Here is an 18,649-nt window from a genome sequence, read left to right as displayed (position 1 = left end):
CAGCCCAGAGACAGAAATACCCACACTGGGCCCACAGGTGAATCAGTTCCCTGCGTGCCAGGTTCTGGTGCTCTGAGAAATACCAGCCTTGCGAATGTGCGGCCCAGGAGGAGGGAAGTTTGGGGTGATCCCCGCAGAGCGGGGTTATCCTTCTTTCCACTTAATATCCCCCCAGAGGCTTTTCCTAGGGTTAACCATTGAGCCCAGTTTGCGCATAGTCACTGTATGACTGGATTTCTGCATGACTGCTGCTGCTTGGGCTGAAAGGTTAGTGCTTCATACAAGCCTTGAGGCCCAGGAAGTGTTGGCAATAAAGTCTGATATGAATCCTTATCCGCACTTCCTAGTCCTGATAACACTTGACTCAAACCCCCACACAGCTGCTGTATAGCTCCGTGTTGGGCACACAGAAGTCTTGCCCTTTCATTTCTGAACAAAACCTTCCTGCTGGTAATTGACTAAACATATTTATGGCGCCCACCCATATAAGCTTCAGAGTGGTAGCTGTGTTAGTCTGTATCAACACAAACAATGAGAACTCCTTGTGGCACCTTAGAGACTAACACATTTATTTGGGCATAAGCTTTCGTGGGCTAATACCCACTTCATCAGGTGCATGGAATGGAAAATACAGTAGCAGGTATATATATATACATAGTATATGAAAAGATGGGAGTTGCCTTACCTAGTGGGGGGTCAGGGCTTTCAATTCAGCCTGTGAGACTCCTCATTGTTTTCACCCATATAAGATCATTCTGCAGAATCCTGTATCAGAGCTATTTGCATTCATTCTATGTATAGTACCAATTCTTGAGCAAACTACACAGCATAAAATAAGCACACTGCAAACAAACAAGTTTCCTGCATAAAGTCCGCTCCTTGGAAGCCAGATGCTTTGCAAGAATGATAAGTTCCTGTGTTTCCTATTGCAGAAGGTATATTGCTACTGATTTTAAAGTAAATATTAGGGGCCTGACTTGCATATGTGCTGGGAGTTCACAGCTCTAAACAGAACAGGGATGGGCAAACTTTTTGGCCCGAGGGTCACATCTGGGTGGGGAAATTGTATGCAGGGCCATGAATGTAGGGCTGTGGCAGGGGGTTGGGGTGTGGGAGGGAGTGCGAGGTGTGGGAGGGGGTGCAGGGACTAAGGGCAAGGGTTGGGGTGCAGGAGGGGTGCTGCAGGGGGCTCAAGGTAGGGGGTTAGCGGGCTCAGGGCAGGGGGTTGGGGTGTGGGAGGGAGTGCGAGGTATGGGAGGGGGTGCAGGTGTGCAGGAAGGGACTAAGGGCAAGGGGTTGGGGTGCAGGAGGGGTGCTGCAGGGGGCTCAAGGTAGGGGGTTAGGGGGATCAGGGCAGGGGGTTGGGGTGCAGGAGGGGTTCGGATTGCAGGCTCTAGCCCAGCGCCGCTTACCTCGAGTGGCTCCGGGGTGGCAGCAGCATGCAGTGGGGCTAAGGCAGGCTCCCTGCCTGCCCTGGCCCTGTGCTGCTCACGGAAGTGCCCAGCATGTCCAGCAGTGGCTCCTGAGTGTGAGGAGAAATTTTCCCAATTTAAGTAAATGTTACTCTGCTTTTTTCAGTCACCCTCAGCTCAAATATAGCTGAACTTTATCGCTGGACATTTTCAGTGTCATTCAGAACTAGACTCTCCCTCCTGCCTTTTTTTTTTTCTTATTAAAGGAAACAAAATCCTTGAGTGATGCATGCTTAAAATTTTGATTTTCCATCTGCTTGACAGTGTTATCCATCCCGATGTTAGAAAAAGTTACTAAGATGAAATTTGTTATCTAAAAACTTGTAATAACTTGGAACAAACAAGTGTGTAAAAATCAAAGCCGGGGCACACAGAAAGAAGGGCTAAATCCATCCATTAGATTGTGTTTTAATTAGAGCTATTTGTAATGAACAATGTCTTTAGAAAAGGAGGATTGCTTTCATCCTTGAGGACTACATACATGTGTAACACACTTATGTGATGGTTGCCATCTTGACCAACAGAACAGGGACTGAATCGGTGTTCTGCAGTGGTTCTCAAACTTGGGCCACCGCTTGTTCAGAGAAAGCCGCTGGTGGACTGGGCCGGTTTGTTTACCTGCCGCGTCTGCAGGTTTGGTTGATCGCAGCTCCCACTGGCCATGGTTCGCCGCTCCAGGCCAATGGGGGCTGCAGGAAGCGGCGGCGGCCAGCACATCCCTTGGCCTGCGCCGCTTCCTGCAGCCCCGATTGGCCTGGAGCCACGGCCAGTGGGAGCCGCGTTCGGCTGCACCTGTGGACGCGGCAAATAAACAAACTGGCCAGGCCTGCCACGGGCTTTTCCTGAACATGCGGTGGCCCAAGTTTGAGAACCACTGCTCTAGAGCTAAAAGCATGATCTGCTGCATCTTGAGCTAAGCCACTGTAGGCACTGATGAAACAGACTCTCATCTTGTGCGGATAGAGGACTTGTCTCTCATGCACATGCACAGAGATGGACCTGGGATAAAAAAGTAGACGGATTTAGCTGAGCACAAGCGACTACTTTTTATTCACCTTAAAGATCACTTACAGGGATAGATTTAAAGTAAGTCTCCTCTCTCTCATGCAGAAGTATTTCTTGGTCTGCTTTCTTGGTTATGTCATAAATGTGACATTATGCAATGCAGATTGCTACATGCAGCCAATGAAACTATTGGAACCAGGTGATCACTCTGCAGGCAAGAAATCCTGTCTCTCTTCAGTTTGGTGTATGCCCCTGAGAACAGATCAACCTGGTCTGACCCATTTTAAGGGATTTATGCTGACATGAGCCAGGAATGGATTTAGGTGAAAAAACAAGTGAGAGGAAAGTGGGATATTTGGAGAGTTGTGGATTTGTAGTTTAAAGCAGGAGAGAGCTGGCAAGGTGGAGCAGTGAGGGGAGGAGGACGCGTCACTCACGCCAAACTGCAATTCGATTTGGTTCAAAGTAGCAGCTTGGGTTGATTTGTCCAATTGTGTGCATTGATGATGTCCATTTAAAGTGGAATCTACATACCCTACTATCTTCTCAGAGCCAAAAGGTTTCAAAAGGAATGCAAATTTTTTTTTTTGCCAAAAATTAGCTCATGTTCAAAAATCACAGCTTTAAGATTTAGGAGATGAGTTAAGACTTCTGGAGTTTGATTTCCATTTTCCTAGCAGTGATGTCTCAGATAAGGACTGACACAAGTGATCTGGAAAGAGGAAGATATAATGTTCTAACACTGTCTAAAGCTTCTGGCCTAAGGAGAAAGTCCTCCTTTCTCCACAGACGGCACTGCCCATCTTTCCAAAAGAGAGAAACAGGGCCCAGTGGTTTGACTATACTCCCACCCTGAAGTGCAGTTCCAGAACAGAACAGAAACAGCATCATGTGACTCAAGTGACCAGACAATGGTGAGAATGAAAATCTTATACTAAATAAACAAAACAGGCACGTTTCAAGAACAACCCATTGAGTAAAATTAGTTTGCAGATTGTTTGTCGAACGACAAAGAATGAAACAACCTGCAAATGTCAGACTTTGTTCATGAGCAATAAAAGGGGCTCAATTAATCAAACTATTAACTTCAAATAGCTCAGCCAGCTCGAATCACTCAACACCATCTTTTCCTGCCAAAAATGCAGATACCATCTTTACTGGAGATTGTTTGCTTCCCACTGTCATGGCCTGATATTTGCTTTTTTCCTATGCCTGTTGAGTATGACAGAGAAAAATGTGAAAGCATTTTCAACATGGACACCTGCAGCTTCGATGGAGAAGGCCGACCCCTCGAAAGTCGGCAAGGTTCATACTTGAGTGGGTTAACAACCAACCCACTCAGAATTTCTCAGCGTAGTACCTCCTCTTTCCCTTCTATAAGATGATCACCCATGGAATGAGTCTGTTCTTTGATCAGAGAGTGGTGTTTTAAGCATCACTACTAATAGCTGGCTTTCCTTTGCCTTGCTGAGTAGCAATTCAATTTGTGAGACTACCCTGTATCTGAGTCTATATTGTTTCTGTTATTCTCTGCATTAATATAACTGAATATAATCAGTTGAATAAAATAAACTCAGACAAAAGTCCTTCGGTGTCTTAATAAAAGCACGTTTTATACCCAAATAACAATGGGTCCTTTCACCTTGCTTTGAGAGCACACAGTTTTCTGCAGTTTGTCTAACTGGGATGGGTGAACCAGGTCAGGAAAACAATAAGAACCAGCCTGTATTTCTTGAACCACCTCTGTGCCCTTTGTTCAGGATAATATTGGTTCATGAAGGACTCACACCCATCCTTCTCAGTTTGCAAAGCAATCATGCTTCCCTCTAAAACCACTTCCATTCAACTAACTGCAAGAACTGCCAGGACCAGGACCTGGCATTATCCTCTCTGTGCACCCAGAGCATGTGACAGAGCTGGCTTTGAAAAATTAATAGCAATTTTATTCTCATTCACCAGTGAGAAACCAAACCAGCAAGCTGGCCCAATGTCAGCAGTGTGAACAGCTCGGCTAGGACCCCAAACCTAGCCCAAACCAAGGCAGATCCTAGCCAAACCCATGCACAACCAGCCCATCTGGGAACGTAAGTCTTCCTCCCCAGCATTACCTGAGTCATCTTCAGAGGTGGTTGTACAGGGGCAGGGAGCAGAGGCGTGCCTTACCAGCACCCACTGTGCATGGAACCCTGTTCCCTCATCCCCAGGGTATTCAGGTGACACTGGGGGGCTTTCTTTCCTATTCTCAGCAGTCAATGACCAGGGTGGGGCCACCACCTTCCCTCTCACGTTCCCTACCTCCCCAAAAAAAAACCAACCAAAGCAGCATCTGCCCCAAGAGAATCCATCCCTGCTTTCAGACTGTGCCCATTGCATGCTGGGAAAGGGCTTTGGAGTTTAAATCAACGCTGCATGCACAGACAGGCAGGGCAGGCATGATCAGTCCAGCTCAGGTCGGTACCTCCCTATCAAATCCCAGCACTTGGGTTTCAGGATCAGCCCTGTTAGATGGGGACACAGCACAGCCACACTTTGTAACTCCTGTACCACGGTGCTAGAAGTTGTAACTCAGTGGCCTCTGTTCATTGGCTGGCATGACATTGGCTTGGCATCATGTTCATGGGTAATGGGACGCAAATACAGCAGTTATTAGCAGGGACCAAATGAACTTTCCCCTGACATCTAGTGATGAACTGGGGGAAGAGACTTCAGGAGCAGCCCATATTTGCATGGGTGCAACCTCAACTGAACCTCACTTGCTAAGAAGGAGGTAGAGGTGCCAAATCCCAGTGAAAGTCAAGGGGATGGGGACAGATTTTCTTGCATAGCGAGTGGAGATTCTGCTTAAAGAGTCCTAGACATCCTTTGACCCTCCCCTCTCCAGTGCTTATAGATGGAGCTGATTGGACTCACCTGAGATCCTTGTTTCTGTTCAGCTGTTACCAGAGCTGAAATCACTGACAAGCAGGTCTAGGCATTAAGCCTTTGGTCCGGTGGGAGGGAGGACAGTGTTGCAGTGAAAGACAATGCAGAGGCTGCACTAGCAGTGAGGTTCCATACTACCCAGGAAATCATTAATAGCTGGGCTAAGCAGTGAAACCTCAGAGCCTGGCATCACAGCGGTGGTCGAGATAGTAGCGGAGCTGAGTAGCAGCAAAAGAGAGCCACTTGCAGAGGTGGTGGTAGCAGTGGAATCACTGCTTAATGAGCTTTCCCTGCTTTTTCCAGGGTAGTGGAGTGAACCTACCTCTGCACTCGGGATTCACTGATCAAGGACAATCAGCTGTGGGTGGAGAGCACCGCAGGGAAAGGGGTGTGCCGTGTTGAAAAGACTTTCACAGTGCAAGGTGGGAAACTGAGGCAAAGGACATTGCCCAACGTACTGTAGGGTGGGTGTTTGCTCATGGTTACACGTTGTTGAGTCACGGTTGGGGTGTTTACCCACATTAATGCTGGATTCCCTTTCCATTGTAGTAAATGTTTTCTTTTGTTATACACAGGTTCAGTGCTTGCCAGTGGGATGCATTGCCTCTTAGAGGCGCCCAGGGGTGGGTTTAGTTTTCCCAGATTGCTGGGTGGAGGCTCAAGCTCGTTCTGTTTTGTATTGTCAAGAGGAACCCGTAGATATTGTTGCCATCTGCATCAATTCCACTACATCTGGGCTCTGCAGCCACCAAGAAGGGGCAGGACCAGTCCACTGGTGCTACTCTGAACCAAACCTTCTTGTTAAACATTGGCCAAATCTTAGTGACGCCTATATATGGGAGGTCTTTGCAGAATAGGCAACTGAGCTGCTTCCGTGTGGTTTGTTTGTGCAGGGCTTGGCTTTGTAAGACACCTATCTCTAGACTCTCCGTGCTATACGATAATTCACTGCAAACGAAAGCGTTACTCAGGCTGGACGTGTGCTTTGGAAGGAACACACTCTGGAAGAATGGTGAGTCAACACATCTTTCCTCCTGTAAGAACAGGAGGGACACCTCGCAATTGTAAAGTGCAGTTTTTGGATTTTCTTAGGGAAAGCTTCCCAGTTGCTACAGAACTTCTTGTCTGACTTGTATATTTCCTTATCGGAGGAGATTTCAAGTTTAACTCAATTATAAAATGACAATGAATTTAAAAGAAAACTGACAGGTGCTGTGAGTGAGAGACACAGAGAGAGACTCCGTGTTCAGGGTTTTTTTTTGCCACCACTGTAAAAGTCTGTCTGATTGTAGGAATATTTAGAATCCTTCTTTTCTGTCTCACGTAAAGGGATCTAAAAGGCAGGCTCCTGGGAGATTAGCTCATATTATAAATGAAAGCAAAGAGCCCAACTCTGCAGCCTTGACATGCTTCTATACGCTCGCAGACTTCCAGTGAGAATTTTAGTTGACACAGCCTGCAGTTACAGTGATTCAACTGAGGATTCCCCGAAACGCGCCTAGCAGACTAGACATATTAAAATAAGGCTCACTTACAAAAGTTACCATTGGGCTCTAATGCAGCAGCTGACATGTCACATCAGAGACGTGCATTTGTTCAGCGCTACATAAAGACGTGGTGAAGACTCGGGTGGAGTCTTCTCCAGGTCGCTGATTTTGCTCCCTCCCAGGGCAGCCAGGAATCACAAATGGCTAATACCACCTGAAGGCTGTTTGCTGCCTGTGTGAACTGAACTGGGAGTCTCCACTGGAATAATTAAAAACAACCCTGTTTGTGTGGGGGAAAATGCCCACATTTGTGCAGAATATTCTTTGCAGTGAATGATGAGGCCAGCTCTAGTCTCAATGCATTTCCTAGTGGAAGAATGTCTGCACTACAACCACCATTGATTGTCACTCTGCAATTTCAGCAGAGGTCATGTATTCCTTGTTTGACCAGCGCTAAATTCACTCAGGTGATGCGAGGTGACCCAGCCTCCAGCCTTCCACTTCTAAAATGGAACCAGGAGGAGCTCAGCCTAAAATGGCCGTCAAATTCAGCCTTCATAATTAAAGACACAAGAGGGAAAAACAATAGACATTGCCATTCTAAATCTATGCAGACACACAGGATAAGAGATCCTGCCTCAGGGTCAGAGTCTTCTCTGTGCCCAAGCTCTGGAGAGGGAGCACTAGGAAATGAGTTATGGCTCCCTGATTTGGATCAGTCTCAAAGCTCAGAGCAACTGAGGGGCTGCTCAGGTTATGACACTGGTGTCAAATCCATGCTAGTGGAGGACAGGTGTGACCATCAACCCCAGTATAGATATTTGCCCTATACTGGGGTTGGGAGGAAACTCCTGCAGGAATTGGCTGCAGCATCTTTTCCCCAGCAGAAAGTTTGCCTGTTGCCAAGGGAATTCTCTCCTGTCCATATACAGCCAGTTTCTGGCCCCTTTGCACCACCTTCAGTGATGCAAAGAGGCTTAGAATCAGGCGGCTTTTGTACAAGGGTGGCGTGATTCACTGTGATTGTATAGGAAGCAAAATGCTGATACAGGGACTGGGCAAAACAAAGACTAATGGGCTAAATTTCTCTAATATAGACAGGCCAAAAGATGTATCTAGCCCTGGGACTAAACTGAAAGACATCAGACTATGATGCTCTCAGCATAGGCAGGCTGAAAAGAAATGGCAAGAACACACCCTTTAGGCAAGGTGTCAATGTGCTATTAGTCCTTTGACCGGCTGCAATGAGAGCTCTCTGACCCTAATGCGGTATAAATAATGACTACAGTGCAACAGTACAGTCTGATACTTTTTATTAGATGGTCAAGTGCTATCCCATGGGGAATTCTGAAGTGTTGCCAACTGCTGGAATATTAATAGGTGGAAATGAAGAGCACAGAAAGTTGATGTCGTGGTGTGGGTGTCAGGAAAGGTCAGGCATAACTAAACAAAGAAATAGTGTGCGTGGAGTTAAATTCTCCAACTGGGCAGAATGGGATGTCACTATAATAAATGGACTAATTATATGAAGATAAGGTTCATACCCACAATTGCTCCCAGGGATTTCTACCCCTGTAGAAAAAGCCTCCACCTGATTCTAAGGCTTTGATCCAGCAGAGCAAGTAACCATAGGCTTAAACAGGTTAATTAAGATAAATTAAAATTAAGCACATGCTTAAGTGCTTTGCTGAGGAGTAGCTTCCCTCTGTGAATTTATTAATCAATAAGGAGATTTGTCCTGATTATTTCTATGCCAGTAAGCAATTTTTTAGCTATGAATCTTCATCTGTCATTTACAGAGGCACATGTTGGGCTTCCTTATCATTGTCGTCTCAGTGACATTATGCGATGCACAATGCTGGCTGGCAAGAATTGAATCTGATGCACAAGGTAAGAAATCCTGCTGGCTGGACTCTCATCTGTGCCTAAGCTCTTCTGAGGGAACATCACGGATCCTGAGAGCTCATTGGCCACTGCCCCAATAAAGCTCAGAGCAACTGAGATGCTGCTCTAACCCACTAGTGGAGAGGTGTCACAGTCCCTTGGGGAGGGAGGAGGCTGGTGCAAGCCAGCAAAAAGTTCCCGTATTCCAGGGGAATTCCCTGTTGGCTGTATGCAGCCCATTTCTGGCCCCTTTGCACTACCTCGGCAGATCTCAGTCTTCTCTATGCGCATCACTGAGAACAGAGTTGTTTGCCAAATTTAGCACCTGTCTGTTGAAACCTAACCAGGGACAAGAAACCAGGGAAGATGGGGAGGGATGTGGCGGGGCTGGTGAGTCATGAATACAGATTTACTGTTGGAGAAGGTGATAAACTGAGGCCATGAGAGAAAGGGGGACTGGGGAAGTGTTAGTGATACTACACATTCCAGGATAGTTTTCTGAAAGTTTGCACCGCCAAAAGAGCCCTTACACATATGGATTTTGGGGCACAAGTGGTGTTTGTACAGAGATTTTCAAAGGAACAGCTGGACATGTGTTCATAAAAGGCACAAGTGGGCAAAGACTGTCAGGGGCTGGCTCCTGGGAGTTGTGCAGCTCTTATTTTCAGAACTGGATGGGATGAGATTATGGTAATTTACCCAAACACAAGCCAGTCATGGCGCCAAGAAGGTTCAGGGCCCAACAGCCAATGGAGGACTTCCACTGCAGTTCAGAAGAGGCAGTCTCTGACACAAGGACTTTGGTGGGTGGGGGGACGTGGGAGATGAAGGCTAGCACATTTCTTGGGGGACAACCAAGAACAAGCATCAGTTCGACAAGTGTTTGCACCCTGGCGGGTAATGGAGAAGAGGCAGGAGAAGATGAGAGATGCAGGAGCACTGGGGACATCACGGAATCAGCCAGGGTGTAGCATGCACAAACCTCTTGCCCAGTGTACTGGTGGTGAACACTGTTCTAAAATGCACTGTGTCCAGCTTGTGTAGGGGTGCATACCAGCAGTGCCAAGACCTGCCACGTTGCAAGCTGGCTGCTTTCATGACTACCAGGACCAGGTTGAGCAGTGCACCTGAACACATACAGAGACAGCACCGCATTCTGAAGCCCCCTTTTTAAAAGCCCCTCCGCTGGGCATATGGCCATGCCTTGAACATGCTCTTGTCAGGCATAATTTTCAGCTTGCCTGTGCAGGTCCATGGGCTTACTGAAAGTAGGCATCATTCTAAGGTAGCAGGAAAATGCATGGATAAAAGTGTCAATGGACGTCCTAACGGGACCTTTGAAACCTGGCCCCCAATGGATCTGATTTGGTAAACAAGCTTAGAGTTCATTTATCTGATTGCATGCAGTCAGAGTCCATTTTAATTGGCATTTACCCTTTTATTTTATGTTATCTGGGTCAAGAGGAACATATTTAGACCCACAAAAGGAGAAGACAATTCATGCTGCATTGCAAAGTGATGGGGAGAGAGCTTCCAGAACAGTGGTTGGATAGTTTCCAGGGTTTTTTGTATGGGGTGTGTCTGTGTGTGCAGGAGCGGTGCCAGGATTTCTGGCGCCTTAGGCAGAATTCGGGAGGCAGCATTTTGTGCGCTCCCCACAGGGTGCACGGGAGCTTCCAGTTCTGCTCCCATCACACCGCCGAAGAAGGACCCTCCGCCAAAATGCCGCAGGTGACAGCGGCAGTCATTGAGCTGCTCAATTGCCAGCCGCTGTTTTCCGTGGCACGTCGGCAGAAGGTCCTTCTTCGGCAGCGCGACGGAAGTGGAACCGGAAGCTCCCGTGCGTCCTGTGGGGAGTGCACAAAATGCCGCCCCCTGAATCCTGGCGCCCTAGGCGACTGCCTAGGGTCACCTAATGGAAGTGCCGACCCTGTGTGTATGTGTAGGGGGGGAGATACACAGCAATGAGAACTAAGGCTTAATTTCCTAGGGCTGAGGAAAATTATGGACAAAATTGATTCTGAGGAAAAGTTTGAATGAAAATTAGGAATTGTTTTAAGAAGGGTTTATTGGATTGCCTATAAGCCACACTTTCATTATTGTGAAAAGTAATAACTTTAATTAAAAAGCCAATCCTGGTCAAAAGGAGAACTGAAGGCAGCAATTAGAAATATACATATAACTAATTGGAAAAAAGGGGAAGTAGTTAGCAAGCAGTATAAATTGGAAGTATTGTAGAAAGTTGATATGGAAAGCTAAACACATCAGGGAAGCGTCCATGGCTGGCAGGGCCATTGGCAACAAGGAGGTGTGGTTTGTTTTTTTTAAGTATATCTGGAACAAAAGAAATCCTAACAATTGTGCAGGTTCATTAATAGATGAAATGGTAAAGTTGCTGATAATGATACAAAGAAGGTGTTAAATACATATTTCTGTTCTGTATTTGGAAAGGAGCAGGACGGTGTATTACTAGGAGGAAGAACTACTTTCAAGGTCATTCATGATTTGTCCCCACCCTACCTCTCATCTCTCATTAATTTATTAATATGTCAACTCCCACCTCCAACTGGTCCATTATGTCAACTTCTATTGCTCACTTGTTAAATTTGCAAACAAGCCCCATTGTGCTTACTCCCATGCTGCCCCACACACTTTGGAGGAGCTCCCTGAAACCATCCACAATGCTACCTCATTATCCACCTGCAAATCCCTCCTCCTAACTCTCCTTTCCCATGATGCTTAGAAAAAACTTGACATTGGGTTAGGGTGCTGAGACCACTGCCTATCATGCTGACCAATATTGTCTCATTGTTTCCTTATAATTGGAGATATACCAATCTCCTAGAACCAGAAGGGACCTTGAAAGGTCATTGAGTCCAGCCCCCTGCCTTCACTAGCAGGACCAACTTTTGCCCCAGATCCCTAAGTGCCCCATCAAGGATTGAACTCACAACCCTGGGTTTAGCAGGCCAGTGCTCAAACCATTGAGCTATCCCTCCCCCCTTATACTGCTGTCTGTTTCTGCTGTCTCTTGTCTTAGATTGTCAGCTCTTTGGGGCAGAGGCAGACTTTTTGTTCTGTGTTTGTACAGCACCTAGCACAATGGCGTAAGCACCATGGTAATAAAAATGATAAACAGCAACAACTAGGATAATGTTAAACAGCATCTGCTAGGGATAAAAGTTTTAAGATCAGCAGGCCCAGATAACAGGCACCCAAGAGCTGTAGGAGAGTTGGCTGAGAAGATCTGAGCCATTTTTAATAAATCTTGGAATACTGGGGAAATTCCAGAGGACAGGAAGAGTGTAAGTGCTGTGCTAATATGCATAAAGTGCAAGTGAGATGACTCTTAATTATAGGCAGAGTTACCCTGACATAAGTGCTAGGGAAAACAACAAAGCTGATGTGGGATTCCATCAAAAAAGAATTAGAGGACAGAAATATAATTAATGCCGCTCAACATTGTTTTTTGGAAAATAGGTCTTATCAGATAAACTCAGGTTTGAGATTACAAATTTGGTTGATAATGATTCAGAAACATCAAAAACACTTCAGTTCATCTTGTTCAGCCTTAATCTGTGTCCTCCTGAGATGCTGCTGAGCCTCAAACCTCTATCTGTAGTACAGTCTCCCCAGCTGGATTACATCTCCCACGCTGCATCATGGCCATAAGCCACTGCATCAGTTCAACCAATGGGAACACAATGGTACAGCATGGGAGATGTAGTCCATCTGGGGTACCTGGCTCAAAGGAACATCCAAACTACAACTCCCATGAGGCACTGCAGAAGCTCAAGGCTGACACAGATTTGGGTCAGTTTGACATTAATGAAACATTTTGGTTTGGAAAACTAAAACATTTCTATTTGGCTTTGCCAAGCTTGATGAGGAATAAAATCAGTGGGTTTTTTTTTTTTTTTTTGGCAAAGTTGAAATTTTTCCCATGGAAAGTTTTGATTTTTTTGTGGTTTTTTTTTTTTTCCCCATCCAAAAAACACATTGACAGAGCTGTTTGTTAGAAAAATTTCTACTAGCTGGCTCCTATTATTCTAGTATTTCAGTGCTTTGCAAACACTATTTATCTTCACAACTCCCCTATAAGGTAAGGAAACTGATCCAAAAATGAAACATTACCTCCCTGGTGATGAAGTAATTCCCATTTTCCAAATAAGGAACAGAGGCAGAGAGAGATTATTTGACCTACCTTGGGTCACACAAGGAATCTCTGGAAGAGCTGGAAATTGAACTCTTGTCTCCTGAGTCCCAAGCCAGGGCCTTAGTCACAAGAATTTGAAATGTACTAGGGATTGAACCAAAGGCCATTGAAGTCAACAGGAGTTTGTCCATTGACTTCAATGGGCTTTAGATCAGGCCTTAAAAATGTGTGCCAATAATTTGATTCAGTGGGATCTGAGAGGAGAATTAGCTTTCCAAGCAATCCCTCCTCAACTGCAATCCTCTCTGTCCCCTGAATTGTCCAGGGTCTTACATTGGTCGTCTCTTCTTGTTTAGATTGTTACGTCCTTTGGACAGGGAATGAGTCTTAGCAGGCTTAGAGTTTATAAGACTTAGAACAAAGAAATTACACTGCAGCCTCATATTAAATATACCAAGCTCAAATCCAGATTTGATAAACAATTTTAAGTTAATTGTATGATTGGCATGTACCAGCAAGTTGGTTATGTCCTTTCAGGCTGCACTGATGAGAACGGAGTGCTACATGAATTCAACTCCAAATGGAAAACGAAGGGTTGCCAGAGCTGTAGCTGTAGCAAGGAAACGATGCAGTGCTGCAGCCTGTGAGTATAAAATAAATGCACAGTAATTTTTCCTGCAGGGTTCAGGCCACACGCTCAGATTCCTCTGGGGAATGCAAAGCTGTCGTGGATGACGTTAGAGTCAGTCCATCACCTCGAGGCCCTGTGTGCCTTTGCAGCAACTCTGCCTCGGGTTTCCCCCACCAGACAGCTGTTTGGCCCTGCAACTGTCCGCCTCACCTCACCATGCCAGCCCTCCAGCCAGCTCACTTCCCTTCCAGGGTAATAAAGAGTCCCACCGGCTGACAGTCCAGTGTCCCTGTATAAGGTCATCAGCCCCAGCCCCAGCCCTATACCCTCTTCATCAGGGAGGCTTTACTATCTCCATTTTGAGGGAACTCAGGCCCAGCCCTGTCTCAGGGATCCTGCCCAGGAACTCTGTGTTTAAGCAGCTAGGACCTGCTCCTTACAATCCCTTGCTGCTTCCCTTGCTGTTGTCCTGGGCTACTTCCTACCTGTCCACAGGATTACACCCTCCAGACCCCTCTCTGTCTCATTCTGGAAGTCCAATCCTGCTGCAGCATCTTGCCAGTCTGCTTGCTGAGAAGTCTCCTCTCCAGAGTTCCCAGCCTTTCTAGCAGCCACCCCTCGTTTTATCTGCTGCCTTCTTATTCCAGCTGTCAACGTCCCAGCAATTAGCTGCAGCAGAGGAGGTAGCTAGCCTACCTGTTAACTCCTTAGTGGCTATGGTAGGATGGGTTTTATACACTCAATTCAAATACTCCAAAGGCACAGCTCTCCCGAGAGAAATTTTTGCAGTTACATCAACTCAACAAATCATTATACTAAAGAATAAATAAATGAAATGTGGGTTTAAGCCACAACAATTTGGATTGAGAGTAAGATTTATAACCTCCTCCCCTCCCCCAAATTTGAGGGGGATTCAGATCTCAGATTTGGGTTCAAAGATGGACCCATGTGTAAAATGTGCATCGATTGTGATTTCAAACACTCTGAACATGAACAGTCCCCTGCTCCAACTACTAGACCACCCTAACTTACTCATCATACAGTAATTTACATCCTATGGTAGAGTTCACAGTAGTTGAAGCTGAGATAGAGAAGGCACTGCCATTCTAAGTCCACACACCACCCATTTTTAACTGCCCACGTTTGAAATATGTTCCTTGTGTGTGTGCACGTGCATGTAACGTTCTTTGCTTGGTCTCAGCCCAAAAGGTAAAATTTAATCTGAGCTAAATTGCTCCAGAACTTTTTGAGTTATGGGCATAGAATCATAGAAGACTAGTGTTGGAAGAGACCTCAGGAGGTCTAGTCCAACCCTATGCTCAAAGCAGGACCACCCCAAGGTCTTTGTCAAGCCAGGCCTTAAAAACCTCTATGCAGGGCTAGAAGGGATCTTGAGATAGCAAAGACGGCTGGATTTGATGATGAGGCAGGACCAAGTAAACCTAGATTATCGCTGGCATGTGTTTGTCCAACCTGTTCTTAACAACTTCCAATGATAGGGTTTCCACAACTTCCTTTGGAAGCCTATTCCAGAGCTTAACTATCCATATAGTTAGAAAGCTTTTCTTAATATCTAACCTAAAGCTCCCTTTCTGCAGATTAAGCCCATTACTTCTTGTCCTACGTTCAGTGGACATGGAAAACAATTGATCTGTGTCCTCTTTCTAACAGCCCTTAACGTATCTGAAGACTATCAGGTCACCCTCTCCCCCAGCCTTCCTTTCTCAAGTCTAGACATGCCCAGTTTTTTTTATCCTTTCCTCATAGATCAGGTTTCCTAAACCTTTTATCATTTTTTGTTGCTCTCTTCTGAACTCTCTCCAATTTGCTTATATCTTTTGTAAAATGTGGCACCAAGAACTGGACACAATACTTCTGCTGAGGCCTCTCTGGTGCTGACTACAGAGGGACAGTTATCTTTGATAACTTACATACAACAGTCTTCTTAATACAGGCCAGAATATTAGCCTTTTTTCCATCACATTGGTGGCTCATATTCAATTTGTGATTGAATCTTTTTCCAGATCTTTTTCAGCCTTACTACCACCTACCCAGTTATTCCCCATTTTGTAGCTGTGCATTGAATTTTTCCTTCTAAAGTGTAGTACTTTGCATTTTTCTTTATTGAATTTCCTTTTGTTGATTTCAGACCAATTCTCTATTTTGTCAAAGTCTTTTTGAATTCCAAAACTGTCCTTCAAAGTGCTTGCAGCCACTCCCAGGTTGGTGTCATCTGCAAGTTTTATAAGCGTACTCTCCACTCCATTATCCAAGTCATTAATGAAAATACTGAATAGTACTGGATCCAGGACTGACCTCTGTGGGACCGCAGTAGACATGCCCTCCCCATTTGACAGCAAACTATTGATAACTACTCTTTGAGTATGGTGTTTCAACCAGTTGTGCACGCAACTTATAGTAATTTCATCTAGACTACATTTCCCTAGTTTGCTTTTGAGAATCACATGGGACTGTATCAAAAATCTCACTAAAATGAAGGTATATCACATCTACTGCTTTCCCCCATCCTCTAGGTCAGTAACCCTTTCAAAGTAAAAAGTTTCAGTAGTCCATGTCTCACTGGGAGCTAATGAAGTTCCCCTAGAGATGCTTGTCTGTAGGAGAATCTGCTGTCAGAGAAGCTGTGAATGTTTTAAGGAGAAGTGTTTTTGCAGGTCACCTGTTTCAATACACCTTGGGGACACTCTTAACAACATATGAGAATTTGGAGCAAGAAAATACACTGCACGAAGTGAACCATTTGAAACGTCTAATCATACCCAATATACATTTCCACACAGGGCATTTCTAAAAGCCCCTCTTAAATTCATCTCAGTGTGCTGGCACATAGAGTTGCAGTTCTACCTCTAATAATAATAACCACCTATTATGATTTATTTTTAAATTGCTGATTAACCCTCACACAGTCCCAGTGAAGTACAGTATATACATGTAACTAGCTCCCTTCCCCTGTTCAGTGGGGCACAGACATTTGGCAGTGTTCATAGCAATGACGACTGCCCACAAACCTCCAAAGGAAGCACTGTAGGCGCTCCAAATGTCAGAACCTAACATTGGGTGGGTTTGCCCAGACATGACACTTGTACGCAGGGGTCATAAAATAAAATGGACTTTTGCTCTTGGTTTGCCAGAGAGACGATAAAAAGACAAAGGTCAATTAGAACGTAGAGCAGCTCCATTTGAGTTCCACTAAGCAACGTGAAATAGCATTAGGCTAGGACACATAGCACAGTGACGATTCTAATAACTGCCACTTACCAACAGATAAAGCTCTTGGCCTGCACACAGGTACACAACAGGTATTAAGGGCCTGATTCTCCACTCCACTACTCCAGGGTAAGTGTTCCCTGACTTCAGTGAATTGATGCTGGCATAAACCCAGGGCCGCTCAGAGGATTCCGGGGGCCCGGGGTCTTCGGCGGCGGGGGGCCCCGCTTTGGCGGCAGGTCCCGGAACGGAAGGACCCCCCCCGCCGCCGAATTACCGCCGAAGACCCGGTTGCACTCCGGTGGTGGGTCCCGCTTCGGCGGTAATTTGGCGGCGGGGGGAGGGGGGGTCCTTCTATCCCGGAGAGGAAGGACCCCCCGCCAGTGAAGACCGGGAGCGAAGAAGCTGCGGGGGCCCGGGCCCCGCGAGAGTTTTCCGGGGCCCCGAAAAACTCTCGTGGGGGCCCCTGCTGGGCCCGGGATATGGGGTAAATTGCCCCTCTGGGCGGCCCTGCATAAACCCAGAGTAACCAAGTGGAGAGTCAGACCCCACATTTGCTGTCTTTCTGTGGTATCCTGACATATCTCACACACTCGTGTTTGCTTTGTCTTTCCCACTGACAGCATTATCACCCCTGTTGACTACGACAAAGAGAAATGTGAAAGTATATTCTACGAGGAGACCTGTAGCTACAAAGTGGTGGAAAAGGCTGACCCCTCTAAGCTCTGTGAGGTCCATGGTGCTGTGGGCTAACAAACAACCCATTGAGAATCAAGATTGCCATCTGGGCAAATCCTTTTGGATCACAGTTGTTTTTAAGCATCTTTAAGCAATTCAGTGTGTGAGAATACCAGGCCTGTATTTGATTCTAGGGTGTTCGTTACTATCTGCGGTGGCATAATCGAGCTATGAGCACAGGTCTTGTAAATTCTTTTCTGATGATCATTTGACTAAAATAAACTCTGATACAGCATCAAAGATTTGTCAGAGAATCTTCTTAATCTTTTCCCTTGCCATCACTGTTGTTGGAACCACTGGACAAATGCGGAGGAAGCATGCATGCTATAAAGGACTCTGAAAGAGCCTTTGCTTTCTTTCCAGCAGGGAACTCAAGCTGCTGTAGGTTCACAAGTGATCAGGGGATATTTGATGTACAAGTTTGTCCTTCCCAAACCCTCCTTGAACGCATGGTCTGGTGTTGTCCCATGCTATAGCACCCTTTGGATCAGACTCAGTGAATGGTCTGTAAGTAGCAGCAGCCCATTACAATATCCAAAACACAGCACAACGCTGATGGAAGCCTCCCACACCTGCTGTCACATTCATCTGGGTAAGTGTCCAATAAGAGGATGTCATACATCCAGGAGCCTAGGCACCGCCGCTCAGTTCTACAGTGCTGCGGCAGATGTGTGCAGGTGCAGGATGAAGAGGTAGCAGAGGAGCGTGCCCATCTGTGAGGATCAGTACGTCTGGTGGTTGTGCTTTGTGCCAGGAAACTGTTCAATGCAGGCAGAGTGCTGCACACCAAGAGATCACACTGATCCTTGGCATGCCAGGAGGGCAGCCTCCATGTCTCGGCTGGTACAACAACTGAGTTTGCATCATGGCTCCAATCCAGAAACAGTGAAGGACAGAGGCAACAGATACATGTTCCCAGGGCCTCCAGCAGCGTCTGGATGCCTGGGTGACTTTGGTCAGCAGAATGTGCTCATGACACCTTCAGCAGCCCCAAGCAAAGCACTCTGTGGGGTTCCAGAAAATCCATCCATGCATGGTGTAGGCAGCTGTCCCTGCAGGAGATCAGACTAGAAGATCATAATTGTCCCTTCTGACCTTAAAGTCTATGAATCTATGTCCCTGTCCC

General features: G+C 46.1%; 1 protein-coding gene across 2 annotated transcripts; it reads left to right on the top strand.

The window, feature by feature from the left end:
• The first annotated feature begins 5,448 nt into the window (after positions 1 to 5,448).
• LOC120368861 (beta-microseminoprotein J1-like) lies at positions 5,449 to 17,763 on the top strand. Of its 2 annotated transcripts, none has more exons than XM_039481532.1 (5): positions 5,449 to 5,821; positions 6,293 to 6,411; positions 8,686 to 8,776; positions 13,464 to 13,569; positions 17,409 to 17,763. In XM_039481532.1, the coding sequence occupies exons 2-5, from the start codon at positions 6,409 to 6,411 to the stop codon at positions 17,536 to 17,538; spliced, it is 330 nt and encodes a 109-aa protein (XP_039337466.1). In that variant the 5' UTR covers positions 5,449 to 5,821; positions 6,293 to 6,408; the 3' UTR covers positions 17,539 to 17,763. The 2 variants fall into 2 exon arrangements, with proteins under 2 accessions (XP_039337466.1, XP_039337467.1); XM_039481533.1 differs by having other exon boundaries at positions 5,449 to 5,863.
• The last annotated feature ends 886 nt before the right edge of the window (positions 17,764 to 18,649 follow it).

Source organism: Mauremys reevesii, linkage group 7, assembly GCF_016161935.1.
Source record: "Mauremys reevesii isolate NIE-2019 linkage group 7, ASM1616193v1, whole genome shotgun sequence".
Lineage (NCBI taxonomy): Eukaryota > Metazoa > Chordata > Testudines > Geoemydidae > Mauremys > Mauremys reevesii.
This window is presented reverse-complemented; position numbering and strand designations above follow the sequence as displayed.